The following is a 14,829-nucleotide window of genomic DNA, read 5'->3' on the forward strand; positions in this document are numbered from 1 at the left end:
ATAGCTGCGACGCATGGACTATACTCAACACAGCTGTCACATCAAGTCCCTGGAGTGCTTACATGCATACTGTATGAGATGTGCTTTCTGGGGCTCGCCTGTCATGGTCGTGTGCCTCATACTGAAAGACCAACTGCTTAAGTATCAAGGTTAGGATCACCTCCTGTAGCACCCACTGCACTGGCTCCGTTTATACCATCAAAAAGGGAAGCAGGAGGAGGTAGATGTAGTTACACTCGTTGCACTTTAGCTCTAGTTGCACTTTATATTTAATGTAACATCTGTATCTTGTGATAAATAATTAGAGATGTCCCGATACTGTATCGGTATCGGGAAAAGTATCGGATCGGCCCTTATTTGTCATATCGGTTCATATCGGTATCGGCGAATATGCCAATTTAACCACAGATCCGACACTAGGGTAAGGGGTTGACACTATGGCAGGTAAATAAAATGTGGAGTTTGCTTTGGACTTGCTGCAAGTGCACATTTGAGTGAGGAGTCTGCTATAAACACAACACGAGATATATAGCTAGATAGCTATAAACACAACATGAGATCACGACACTGGTATCGGTATTCGGTATTGGTATCGGCTAACACAGAAATTGAGGTCGGGATCGGGATTGGATCGGAAGCGAAAAAAGTGTATCGGGACATCCCTAGTGATAATGTATACGTTTGTCTGTTGTTGTTATGTATGCTCTACTGTTTGTGTTGTAATGTCTTTGAGAGCTTTTATTATGTGCTGTAAAACGAAGTGCCCAGTTTGGGACATATGAATAAACTTGACCTTGACCTTGATGTCCCAAGACCGACTGCCCCGCAGAGTGTGATATGGCCAACCACAACATGGCCGGGGCTTGGCAGGGGGGGGGAATAGTGATGCACGGGTCAGGGTAATTCAGGACCTGCAGGTCCCACATGTATTAATAATTTCCCAGCCCATCCCGTACCACCGCATCAATCTTCACAACCCGAGTACAGCCGACCGTGGAAGCTTTCAGTCACACTGTTTTTGGATTTATTGGTGAAAGAAGGAGATCAACGTCAATGCAAATTGCGTGCGTGCGTGCGTGCGTGCGTGCGTGCGTGCGTGCGTGCGTGCGTGCGTGCGTGCGTGCGTGTGCGTGTGCGTGTGCGTGTGTTTCCAGTACCTGAGTCAATGCGGGCCTGTCTGCGTGCAGCGCACTCCTCGATGCGGAGTTTAGGAATGCCCTCAGCCACAGCCCGGGCCATTCCTCCCACCTCTTCAATCTCATTAATGAACTACACGGGATACAGGAAAACACAGGAATAAAAACAACATGCTGAAGTCAAACCCACGTGTATTTCCAAATGCAGCAGTTAACTGTTATTACAGCTGTTAAAACTGTTATGTCCAGCCGAATGGTGCAATAATTCATAATAAAGTACTACGTTTTTTGTTGTTGTGGAATTTAAAGGGCTTGAATGGTCTAATAAGGTCTATGGTTTTTCTGCAATTAAAACAGTTAAAATCAGATATAATGTTGCACGAAAAAGAGAAGTCTGGAGCTCTCTGCTGCAGTGCTGGAACTGTTGCCCCCCGTGACTGATTTATGAAAAAAAAAAAATCAAAAACCTTAAAAATGGGTTAGGGTTAGGTGGTTACGATACAGTATGCATGAGTTAATGTACAGTTATGGTCTACCTTCATGGCTGTGTTGTACACGTCATCTGTCAGGGACTCCATCATGTGTGATCCGCCCCAGGGGTCGGCCACCTTGGGGATCCCCGATTCCTCCTGGATGATGATCTGGGTGTTCCTGGCGATGCGGGCACTCTTCACCGTGGGCAGGCCCAGTGCCTCGTCAAATGAGTTGGTGTGGAGTGATTGGGTCCCCCCGAACACAGCCGCCATGGCCTCGATCACCGTACGCACCACATTGTTGTAGGGGTCCTGAACGGGACCACAACGGGTGGTTACAATTCATTAGGCAGGGCAAGTATTATGGTTTTCACAGCTTTGTGATTCCATCCATTTGTTGAGATTGTGCTGGACGTCTTTAATTGATATTTGTGGTTGTTTTGTGTCATTTCATTCCCTCTTGGAGTATATTCCAGTTGCTGGTATGTTCCAGTTTAGGTCTCGTTTTAAGTGAAACTAAAAGCAACTAGTTAATTCCTTTGTTACCTTTTGAGAAGCAAGCATGCTGCAGTGTGTTCTCCACAGCTCTGCAACGTTCTGTGTCTTGGAGTAGATACTGTATGTCTGTGAGTAAACTCAAATATCATTGTTCCAAAGTGTTTAAGAAAGTGTAAAGTAATGTGTTGTCAATTTAGTTATTTTTGTAACTTAGTAGTGTTTGTTAGTCTGCTAATTTCCATGTGCCATGTGAGCTACAGTTGTCTGTCATTACATCACCTATATGTGTACATGCTTTCAGTAGTGAACAGTAAGATGTTTGTAGCTTAAACTGTTACTACGTAGCAGCTTATGTTTTTTGTAATGTTTTCATTTGAAATTTCATGTCTTACATTTCATGTTTTACAGTCTTACAAATCAAAAACCTACAGTAAAAACTACTCTTCTAAAGAAACGGCTTTATTATTGGGAGTTTGTACGCCATCTGTCTAGCCTTTGCACAGACACGCAAGTGTGAGGACAGAATAGAGATTATTATGGCAATAAAAAGTGTTCTTCTTCCAAATTGGATAGTGAAGTGATGGAGGAGAAGAGAAATGACATGCCACACAGGTTCAAAGCTGGAAGAATGACATGCCACACAGGTTCAAAGCTGAATTGGAGCGCATCATGTGTGCCAAGAGCCTGCTCTGCGGTGGAACATCTTCTCCAGCGCACAGTAAATTAAATTGACACATTGCAAATTTGCAATGTTTGTGTAAGCTGGCTTATTGCAGCATTGCAATGCATCAATACAGAGTTATAACAGCACACACACACACACACACACACACACACACACACACACACACACACACACACACACACACACACACACACACACACACACACACACACACACACACACACACACACACACACACACACACACACACACACACACACACACACACACCACTTTAGACTGTTGCATAATGTGATCTTGAAAGTCCTCCTATTTAATGTTAGTTGCACACAGATGACGGCAATAAATGCTCTCTCCTGTGAGCGGAGTCAGTTTGCGCACTTTGTCAGTTTAGTCCATTAACGATGGCAGCTCCAACACGCCCTACATCTTCACCAGTGAATTGAACCACTCTTTCAATGACAACGTTCATTATTCATTTCCTGTCTCCGAAGCCTGACTTATTATTAGACAAAAAGAAAGTCAACCAGGTGCTCGATGGAGATGCAAAACATAATCAAGTAAAGTAGATCAGTGGGACTGGAATACTAAAGACAAGGAGGCGATCCGAGCACTCAAAAGGTTAAGTGCTTGCCAATGACGAGATTCTCATCATGATGTGTTTTCAGTGGTGCTCTTTACTACCAGTTTACCTGTTCAGTGAGAGACCAGCCCGAGGTCTGGCAGTGTGTGCGCAGAAGCATAGACTTGGCGTTCTTGGGCTGGAAGTTCTGTTTAATGAGCGTGGCCCACAACTTCCTGGCCGCCCTCAGTTTGGCGATTTCCATGTAGAAGTTCATCCCGATTCCCCAGAAGAATGACAGCCTGACATCACGTAGCAGGTCAGGAGACGAAAACAACATAATCCACAGATCGCACACTTTATTCACACTTCGGTCCACTGTTCATTTTTCATAGCCTTGGCCACTGGCGCTAACTTAAGACTTTTGTAGATGTCTTGAATTTGAGTTACACGACCCTTTGTCACAAATAAATAAACCATGAATTGTATGAGGTGTTATCTATATCATGTACAACAGTGTGCTAAAGAGGCCAGCATTATGCAAGGTACATTGTTTTCAGATTCCATGTTCAATAGCCCATCACTGCTCACATGCCATTACTGCCATTTCGTCTTTACCTTACTACTTCCCTTGTTGTTATTCTTCATGTCTGTCTTTTGTTATTGTTGCTAGAATGTTGAAAGAATTTGACTCTTGCGTACCTGTATATTATGAGATGTAATGAATAAACCAAAGTCTTGAATCTACCTGGGAGCGAAGTCATCAATGGTCAGGCCCGCACTGAGACCCGTGCGGCAGTACTCCAGGCCATTGGCGATGGTGTAGGCCACTTCCAAGATGGCATCTGCCCCGGCCTCCTGAAGGTGGTAGCCACTGATGGAGATGGAGTTGTACTTGGGCATGTGCTGTGAAAAGGGTTGGTCAGGAAAACAGTCAGTCATTCTGCATAATGAGTACTTTGATGCCTTTTGTGCTTTTACTCAAGTACATTTTTAATACAGGGCTGCTACTTCTAGCAGGGTGTTTCTACATTGTGGTATTGCTACTTTTACTTAAAGGGGCATTCCACTCATTTTCAACAACTATGTCATTAAGTGAAAAATCTGAGTACTTCTTCCACCACTGACTGACTGTGACAGACTCACACTCACACTCACAAATAGTGGATCTGATCTGCTATTTCCACTATGTTACTAACTAATTTACCACCAACACCCCCACCTGGTGTCTGAATTGACCGCCAGACTAAATCTTTAGTTTGAAAGCCATTTCAAAGAAGCATCCGAGATATTATGATTCTAAAAACTGCGTTCCCATAGACAGCATAAGCGGAATTTTCACTTGGTAAAGTTCATTTTTTTAATGAACTAGTTCAGTTCACAGTTCAAAATTTCAAAAATGAACTAGTTCCATTCATAGTTCATCATTAGAAATTTTGAACTAAAGTTCATGGTTCCAAAAAATGAACTATAGAGGGTATGCGCGTGACATCATCATCATACCCGGAAGTTATGCAGGAACGCCTACTTTCTGGCCTTGACAGCCCATACATCCAAGCAGAAAAGTCTTATCTGATTGTATTAAACAATGTTAAAAAACGTTAAACTCACTTTGCCACTCACTTTGCCACTCGATTTGCCATTGACTTTATGCATGCGCATACCCTAGTTATTTTATTTTATTTTTCAAAATTATTGCCACAGCCCATAGCCACATAAAACCTCAGACTTTATTCCTATTGAATAAAGTCTGAAGTCCAAACCTTAAAAAAAAAACTTTGGGATTAATAAAGGGACAACTTTTACAATATCTCCATTACCATTATCCAAATTAATTCCTTATAATTGTTTTTACCTTTTGGAAAAAATAGCTCTTTTGCAGTGTGAAATGCCACCGAATTCTTAATCCTTTTCCTTGTTTTTATGGGCACACTTGTGAAAGCTGCATGCTTTTATTGTGAAGGCAAAAGTTTCTGAATGTTCTCGGTTGTCACAGCCTGCATATCTCCGCGTGCTGAAAATAGCTGATCTACAAGCTCACAACGTGTCGCGTCCGCAACGCGTTGTGAGCTTGTAGATCAGCTATTTTCAGCACGGAACACGTTGTATGACGAAGAATAAATCAGGCATCGCTGCGACAGTACAGTACAGTACAGTACAGTACAGTACAGTACAGTACAGTACAGTACAGTACAGTACAGTACAGTACAGTACAGTACAGTACAGTACAGTGACCCCCTTGGGACCCCCACACGGTAACTCTGTCATTTCTCAACCATTTCGGACGTGGGGCGGCTCGCGGAACCGGCCCGGCCCCTGGGCGCGTTCCTGGGGGTCTGGATGTTACGGGACCCCCCGGGGACCCCCACACGGTAACTCTGTCATATCTCGAACGTTCCGGACGCGGGGCGGCTCGGCGGAACCGGGCCGGCAGCCTGGGCACTTTCCTGCGGGTCTGAAAGTTCCGGGGACCCACACAGAGTTGCACCACTTACTTCACACGGTTGTGATTATTATTTATAATGTTCAACGACAGAAACACAATTAAATCGTTAATCACAAGTATTTGAGCGACGATTAATCGTCAAGTCAAGTGAAATGTCATTATCGTGACGGGCCCTAGACGGGACAGAGAATACCTTGGAGGTATAGGCGAAGATGTCGGAGATGGCCTGCATGGAAGGCTCCGGGGGGAAGATGTACGTGTTGCGGACCATGAACTCCTTCAGGATGTCGTTCTGGATGGTGCCGGTCAGCTTGGCCTTGTCCACCCCCTGCTCCTCCCCCGTCACGATGAACATGGCCAGCACGGGGATGACCGCGCCGTTCATGGTCATGGATACCGACATGCGATCCAGCGGGATGTCGTCAAACAGCATCTTCATGTCCTCCACCGTGTCGATGGCCACGCCCGCCATGCCCACGTCTCCGTGGACACGGGGGTTGTCCGAGTCGTAGCCGCGGTGCGTGGCCAGGTCGAAGGCCACCGAGAGGCCCTGCTGTCCGGCTGAACGGGGGGGGGGGGGGGGGGACAGATTGGGGAGTTAGGGAAGGCGGAGGAGAATTAGCGGTGCAACAGTTAATAGATAGATACAGTATAGTACTTTATTGTCAGTTTGCACTGAAATTTGTCTTGCGACCCAGCGGCCTTGTATGCAACACATATACACACATTTGACATAACACAAAACAGAAAAGAAAATACAATTACATATTAGAAACCTAAAGGCAAGAGCAATGTCCACAGCTCAGTCTAGTCCTGGCCAAAATCCTGATTAAGCCTCAAAGTCGACTGATGGACAAAAGTCCTCTTCAGTCTGACCTTATTGTATGCTGGAACACCACCAACATCTCCTTCCTGAAGGCAGCAACTACTCTCCATACAACACATGGCTAGTATTAGAGTATTAATCTAACTATCGATTTGAATCGATTATAAGAAAAATTGAAAATATATATCAAGTTATCAACCTATTCATTATAGGTGAAAAAATCACACCTGTGTGAACTGAGTGGTGCAACTCCCCTTCTCCCCCTCTCCCTCTCTCTCTCATTAGCAGGCAACAGTGCAGCACTATCGCTCTCTCTCTGTTTCTGGCACAACAGCGCCACTTTTGCCCCTACTGGTACTCATAGTCACATAGTCACACAGTCACATAGGTTAACACAGACATTGCTGTTCCTTGGAGTGGTTGCACCACTCAAAAATAGCAGATCTACAAGCTTACCACACCAAAAGTAATTCTCAATTATTTGATTAACCAAAAGAGTAATCAATAATTGCAGCCCTAGAAAGAAGAATGATGGAAATAGGATTCAGAGGTGGAAAGAGCGTGTGTGCGCATATGGATGCATACACACACAAACACCCACACAAACACAGCTTCAGTGGCTCCGGCTGGAGGACGAAGAGGAAATTACATAGACAACCAGCTATCTATGCAGTAAAAAATCACACCTGTGTGAACTGAGTGGTGCAAGGTCTTATATAGTCTGATCAGCTATGTCAGTGACGTCACACACTAACCATAGCAACCATGCTCGTTTTTTTGGTACGAACAAACAAACACGGGTACACGGGTACAAAGCCAGTTGTTGGAGTGGTTTGCACCACTCAAAAAATAGTGCTGCTGACATACTAAAAGTGCATTCAGACTTGAATGGTTAGAGTGGCGCGATTACATACAAAGTCAATGCAAAGACGAGAATTGCACGAACGGGCGTGTAGCTGGGTCTGAATTCGTTAAAATCGTGCACTTGGTGACAAGTTTTTGATTTTTGGTATGGTGGTAGGTATGGTTATAAGGTTTTCAAAAACCATCGCAAACAAGTTGGGAGCGCCCCCTAGTGGTCCGTTTGCAATGAATCTAATATTAAATGGGTCAGTATATGGTTATAAATCAAAATAATTGATAAAAGAGATTTTCCAATGGATTCTATTAGTATTGGGTGTGCTAAATAACATACTAAAAAATTAGGAAAAAATAACTTCTGGAAAGGCATCATTTTCAAGATGGCGTCCACGATGGCTGCCGGGAGCTTAAAATGCCTATAAACTGGGATTTAATACATAAAAAATCATAACAATTATGCACTTGGTGACAAGTTCTTGATTTTTGGTATGGTGTTAGGGATGGGCATAAGGTTTTCAAAAACCATCGCAAACGAGTTGGGCTCGCCCCCTAGTGGTCTGTTTGCAATGAATCTAATATTAAATGGGCCAGTATATGGTTAAAAACCATAATAATGGATAAAAGAAAAAAATCAATGGATTCTATTAGTATTGGGTGTGCTAAATAACATACTAAAAATGTAGGAAAAAATAACTTCTGGAAAGGCATCATTTTCAAGATTGCGTCCACAATAGCTGCAAAATGCCTATAAAGCTTGGATTAAATATGTAAAAAATAATAATAATAATTGATAAAATAGATTTTCCAATGGATTATATTAGTATTGGGTATGCTAAATAACATATAAACATTTTGGGTGAAAATAACTTCTGGAAAGGCATAATTTTCAAGATGGCGTCCACGGTGGCCTCAGTAAGCTTAAAATGCCTATAAACTGGGATTTAATACATAAAAAATCTTAACAATTATGCACTTGGTGACAAGTTTTAGATTTTTGGCATGGTGTTAGGTATGGGCATGAGGTTTTCAAAAACCATCGCAAACGAGTTGGGCTCTCCCCCTAGTGGTCTGTTTGCAATGAATCCAATGTTAAATAGGCCAGCATTGGATTCATTGCAAACAGACCACTAGGGGGCGAACCCAACTTGTTTGCGATGGTTTTTGAAAACATTATGCCCATACCTAACATCATGCCAAATATCTAAAACTTGTCACCAAGTGCATAATTGTTATGATTTTGTATGTATTAAATCCCAGTTTATAGGCATTTTAAGCTTACTGAGGCCACCGTGGACGCCATCTTGAAAATGATGCCTTTCCAGAAGTTATTTTCACCCAATATTTTAATATGTTATTTAGCATACCCAATACTAATAGAATCCATTGGAAAATATATTTTATCAATTATTTTGTTTTTTACATATTAAATCCCAGCTTTATAGGCATTTTGCAGCTATTGTGGACGCAATCTTGAAAATGATGCCCTTCCAGACGTTATTTTTTCCTAATTCTTTAGTATGTTATTTAGCACACCCAATACTAATAGAATCCATTGAAAAATCTCTTTTATCAATTATTATGGTTTTTAACCATATACTGGCCCATTTGATATTAGATTCATTGCAAACAGACCACTAGGGGGCGAGCCCGACTTGTTTGCGATGGTTTTTGAAAACCTTATACCCATACCTAACATCATGCCAAAAATCAAAAACTTGTCACCAAGAGTATAATTGTTATGATTTTTTATGTATTAAATCCCAGTTTATAGGCATTTTAAGCTCCTGGCAGCCATCGTGGACGCCATCTTGAAAATGATGCCTTTCCAGAAGTTATTTTTTCCTAATTTTTTAGTATGTTATTTAGCACACCCAATACTAATAGAATCCATTGGAAACTCTCTTTTATCAATTATTTAGATTTTTAGCCATATACTGACCCATTTAATATTAGATTCATTGCAAACAGGCCACTAGGGGGCGCTCCCAACTCGTTTGCGATGGTTTTTGAAAACCTTATAACCATACCTACCATCATACCAAAAATCTAAAACTTGTCACCAAGTGCACGATCTTGTTGATTTTGGACGAATTCAGACCCAGCTAGTGGGGCGACCTGGCACAGTACACTAAGGATTAACACTAAGGATTTGACTGTGTATACTCTAGGAAATACACACACAGCTGATCAATTCAACATGCAACTGGTGATTAACTCCCCTAAGCCATACGCACCCACCAAATGTGTATGTTTGATTATGACTTTTGCTGTTGGTTGCATTCTCTCAGATTTCCCGTGTATCCTTTACATACATACAAAAACATCATGATCATGTGTGATCCATAAACCATCACTACATCTTTGGGCCGTGTCCAAACGGTTTTCTTGAGCAGTGGAGGCCTTTGCATATTACACTGATCAAGATTCCTATGCTCAAGGATTGTGAGAGTGTCTCTCCGACTCCAACCCCAGCTCAGTACCAAAGGGTACCCAATGCCTCCCTGCTTGGCACTCAGCATCAAGGGTTGCATTGAAGTCCCTGCAACATACTAGCGTCATGTCCAGGGGGTGTACTTCTACTGTGTACATCAAGCTGCCTCATGCTACAGAAACAGGAGACAGCCAAGGCTTAATTACTCTCCCAGGGAGGGCTCAAGACTAAGGGGGTCCCTACGTCCCGGGGCCTATAAAATATCTATTTGGGACTTAAATGAATCTCAGCCGGGACGGTTTTGGGACTAGAGGAGTTTTTGCACTGAAAATGTGCATATGCGCAGTGCGCACCTACGGGCAGCATGAGACAAGCAGCGCTATAATAATAATAATAATAATAATAATAACAATAAAACAAGGGAGAAGAACAGGCAGAGACAGACCATTCACGCAGGCTCAACGCTCCCTGCAGCACAAGGAGATGTACCCAATCCCTTTTCCAAATAAAAAACTTTCATATGACAACAGCCAAAAATTAATATATGTAAGGAAACTGTCGCAAATTAATACTGTACATGGAACAGTGGCTCTCAACAGCATGTAGACGTTGGACGGTGGATGTTGTGGTGGATGCATCCTGCCGTTGGTAAGATAATTAAGATCCATAAAAAGATATCACACACCTAACACCCACAATGACAACTTCGACCTGCTGTGCATTGATCAGCCCTGTGTCTGACTTTCTGACGCACGGACTGCACTTCAGTGGAAAAACTAAGATTAAACCAGACACCCAAATCACATCGATAAATCTGAGGAGTTTTCAGTGCCACACACGCAGACGTGTACATCAAAAAACTATTACCTACTAATTACCTAAATATTCTGTAATGTGACTGTACTTTTACTGAAATATGAACTTGGAAAACAAGGATTTTGTTTTTTATTCAGATTTTCATTACTTTGCGCATATTCAGAAATGCAACTGGTGAGTGGTGACCCCTCCAAAATGTTTTGTTACACTTCTGGGTCTGAACTAAAGATTCTAAGAAGGCATTTACTTCAAGGATTAATGCATTTATCAAGGATATTTTTGATACCTTGATACCTATTATGATTCCTTGCCACTTTCTAAAGCAATGCTGGAAGTCTTTAAATAACTGTGTTCTGCCCTCACATTAGTGTGAATGGTTAGAATGACATCAAAATCATAAAAAAACTAAAAAACATCGGGACTGTATAGTATACATTCACTTTGGGTCGGTTCAAATTGTATTTTGGGACGGTTCTGGGACATTGGTGATAAAAGTGAGTCTGGAGCCCTGCTCTCCAACCCGCTGCACAGGAAAGTGACATTGATGAGCAGCATGCAGCCTCTCCAAAATGTTTAACTATTTTCTATGGGAGGCACATGGATCACTTGGCAAAAGAAAACGCTGGACGCCGGGAACATTGAAAACGCCATGCTCTGTCACTAGGAAAAGAACGCTCCAGCACATCCATAACTGTACACATGTACAGTCAGTAACGTAATTTCTTTACTACAATTTTCAGTTGATCTTACAACACAGCACAGTACTATGTCGACTTACTAACTAGACTCTAGAGTATATTGTTCAAGGTGCAGTGTGCAATTATTGTCTGTATAGACTCACTGTCTGCATGCATTATGTTGTCAGTGTATTTTCTTCTTTTTTTAAGCAGTAGCAGATACTTTTTGTGTCCATAACAAATTTCCCACCGGGACAATAAAGTCTATCCTATGTTATGGCAATAACGTATGCTTCAGCTCATGTTATTCGGAATTACTAGGCGGGATTTTTCCTCCAAGCACGGCGCACACAATCAGGCTTAGGCTCCCCGTAGAAAATTGCTTTCACAACAGGGATTCATTGAGCACAGCAGCAAAAGCCAGTGTGGGCTACCTTTGATGTTGTCTATGTAGAACTTGATATACCGGCCACTTTCAACCTGGCGTCCCTATTTTTGGTATGACGTTAATGGAAAAAATACAACATCTGAAAATCAATGGTCGAGGCCTGTCAACAATTGGATTCAGCATCGGTCGGGCTCTAGTCTTGCGTGGCCAGACTGTTGCCTCTTGCAATTTTCAATTGCTTCCGTCATACAGCACGGAAGTTCTGATCATTGAGTAAAATATAAAGCGGGAGTGAAGCCTCCTCCCCACTTCTGTTTTGTCTTTATAGTCGCACAAATTTATCCTAATTATAGAAATGATCTAATCATATTGCTGCTGATTAGCAGAATGGAAATAACAAACCGATTGTTTATTTTTATATATATATTTTTGTGAACGGAAATGACAAACTGATTACTCAGATTTCGGGAGCGAGGTGTAGCTCCAGTCTCTACTCTCTATATAGCTTTTGGAGATTGTGGAGTAGTTGTCTGGAGTAGTTGTCTGGCTACGCGAGACTAGTCGGGCTCTAGCTGTATACCTTTGATGTTGTCTTTGTAGAACTTGTTGCTCTCCTCCACCGTGCTGAAGCCTGCGTACTGCCTGATGGTCCAGGGTCTGTTTGTGTACATGGTCGGGTAGGGCCCCCTGGTGTACGGAAACACGCCCGGCAGCTCGTCTGCGCTGGCGGCTGAGTCCGACTTGGTGTACACCGGCTTGATGCTGATGCCTTCCGGCGTGCGCCACACCAGATCCTCTGGGTTCTTCCCTTTCAGCTGCTTCTTGGCCAGGCCGGCCCACTCTGCGTGCAGCTCCTGCCGGTCCTGATGATGAGGCGTGGTGGCGGTGTGGAACTGACAGGGCTGTGAGGACGCCACGGCGAGGCGGCGGCATGCAGCCAGGGCGGTGCACGCCCTTTGTGCATGAAGCATGATCGCTGCTGTGTCTTCTCAGACACACATGGAACCCACACTCCTGGGGAAGAGAACACAGACAGAGACGGAGAGAAGGAATCAGTTCTAGAAACAAATATATTTTGGTGGAAAAGAGGCCTTAGAGGCATATTCAAAATTAGACAAACAAAATAAAACATTGCAGGATGAGTTAAGAGCATTGTTAAATAGGATCGATAAGGACTGTTATTCAAAGGTTAGATTTAGGGATCGCCTCAGTGGTGTCCGATTACAACTTAAACCGGGATGTTTAACAGGTGTAATTGGCATGGTGGTCTTAGTGCAGCTATGCAAGGTATCTGGGTTGTAAAGCCAGATACCTCGGAGCGTAGGAGTCGTATACGGTACGAAGGGGTCTGGGTTGTAAGGTCAGACACCTTGGTTCCTATGTGATGAGGTGTTCTTGATCTTGATGCTTGAATCTTGTGTCTTGAGTCAATGTTAATTTAACTCTGAGTGTACAAAATGGAACCATTTTGTACACTCTCTGAGATAGACACCCATAAAGGGTCCATTTGGTTCATCACTATCATTCAGCTGGGGACCCCCTGGAACTCCCTCAAGGACCCCTGAGGGTCCCCAGACCCCACTTTGAGAACCACTGCTATACTGTATAAGGCAGCTCTGAGCTGCAGACTGTAATGACCGAGTAATATCATAATAATTGTGTCCTCTGAACGCAGTCAGCATAAGCCTACTGGATAATAATAATAATAATAATAATAATAATAATAACTCACAGATTGATTGATTGATTGATTGAAGTATTTATTAACAGTTTGCAGAATTACAGTACATTTCAAGCACAACTCAATACACCATAAAGGATTACACTTGTTTACAAGAGGGTCCACCGTTTTCAATTCATCATAACATTTAGAAATATACACTTCTATATAGCCAAAAACAGGAAATCATCATAAAGGAGGTAACAAGGGGGAAAGAATACAGTGAGGGGAAAAAGAGGTGGGTGGGGGTCCGTAGGTGGCGGTGCCCTTTGAGAGCGGTTTTAAAGGAGTCAAGGGATTCGCATGTCTTAATGACTGTTGGTAGGGCGTTCCACATTTTGGTGGCATAGGAGCGAAATTAATTTAGTCACTTGTTTGTGCCGAATCTGGGTTGCACATGGTTTGTTGTACTCCCTCTGGTGTTGTGGTGCATGGACTTCGTTGACATTAAGGAAGTATTTAGACGGGTACATCGTACATGGAATGGGTATCTTGGTGGTTGTGGCCCAGAAGACCCATTGCAAGATGCTGTACTCTGTCGTCCCATTCCAGCCTGTCAAGCCTTCCAGATAAATGTCATGTATAAACAATGGAAGAGAGGCTGACTTTCTGGCTTTGAGAACTCTCAAATTCTCAATCCTGATAGCCAACAGCTGCCTAGCAGCCTCGAGTCGTACCAGCAAGTAATTACCGGGCTTTTTTATGCATAAGGACACAAACAAAATGTCAACAAACCTATAGACAATATTTGACACTCTTTCATGCTGTAAAGTACGCATGTTTTATTGTTTCATTATGATTAAGGAACATTTCTGACCTTGTTGTTATGTTCTGCGTGGCTGTGAGGAAAGCAGGCGTGAGTCGCTTCGTCCAATCAGGTTTCATAACATTGGACAGTCAGCCAATCGCAAGCCGCCGTCATGGGTTGACCTTTGACCCGAAAGCACCGGATGTAATTCAAAGGCAAAGATTCTTCGTCACTGAAAAGATGTTCCACTGTGCTCCTGTCAGTGTGCTACACTCATTTGTCCAGGAGGAGGCGCTGATGTGACATACTGTGTACGTTTAAATGTCTCATCCAGGAAACCTATTTCAGACCTCAGTACTACTATGGTACATTTATATTACCATGTATTTATATAAATTAATGTATACCATTATGTTATGCTGCTATTTGGCTTTATTATTATTATTATTATTATTAATTACCCTTATTATTATTAGTAGTTTATTTGTATTATTATTTTATTTTTTATATTCGTATTCTTACTTTCACTATTATTCTTTATTTAGAATGGAAGCTTGCACAA

The 14,829-nt window shown here is 42.6% G+C and overlaps 1 protein-coding gene across 1 annotated transcript in view; it reads right to left on the reverse strand.

The window, feature by feature from the left end:
- The window catches only part of mmut (methylmalonyl CoA mutase), a 36,445-nt gene extending 22,006 nt beyond the window's left edge, over positions 1-14,439 (reverse strand). The window contains exons 1-7 of the mRNA XM_079527003.1: positions 14,337-14,439; positions 12,380-12,813; positions 5,994-6,361; positions 4,103-4,260; positions 3,485-3,656; positions 1,673-1,921; positions 1,158-1,269 (exon numbers count right to left, since the gene is read on the reverse strand). Coding sequence (XP_079383129.1) covers positions 1,158-1,269; positions 1,673-1,921; positions 3,485-3,656; positions 4,103-4,260; positions 5,994-6,361; positions 12,380-12,770 — 1,450 coding nt within the window. The 5' untranslated portion in view covers positions 12,771-12,813; positions 14,337-14,439. The remainder of the gene's footprint in view (positions 1-1,157; positions 1,270-1,672; positions 1,922-3,484; positions 3,657-4,102; positions 4,261-5,993; positions 6,362-12,379; positions 12,814-14,336) is intronic.
- Between the last annotated feature and the right edge of the window lie 390 nt (positions 14,440-14,829).

Source organism: Electrona antarctica (genome assembly GCF_951216825.1).
Source record: "Electrona antarctica genome assembly, chromosome: 17".
NCBI classification, from domain to species: domain Eukaryota; kingdom Metazoa; phylum Chordata; class Actinopteri; order Myctophiformes; family Myctophidae; genus Electrona; species Electrona antarctica.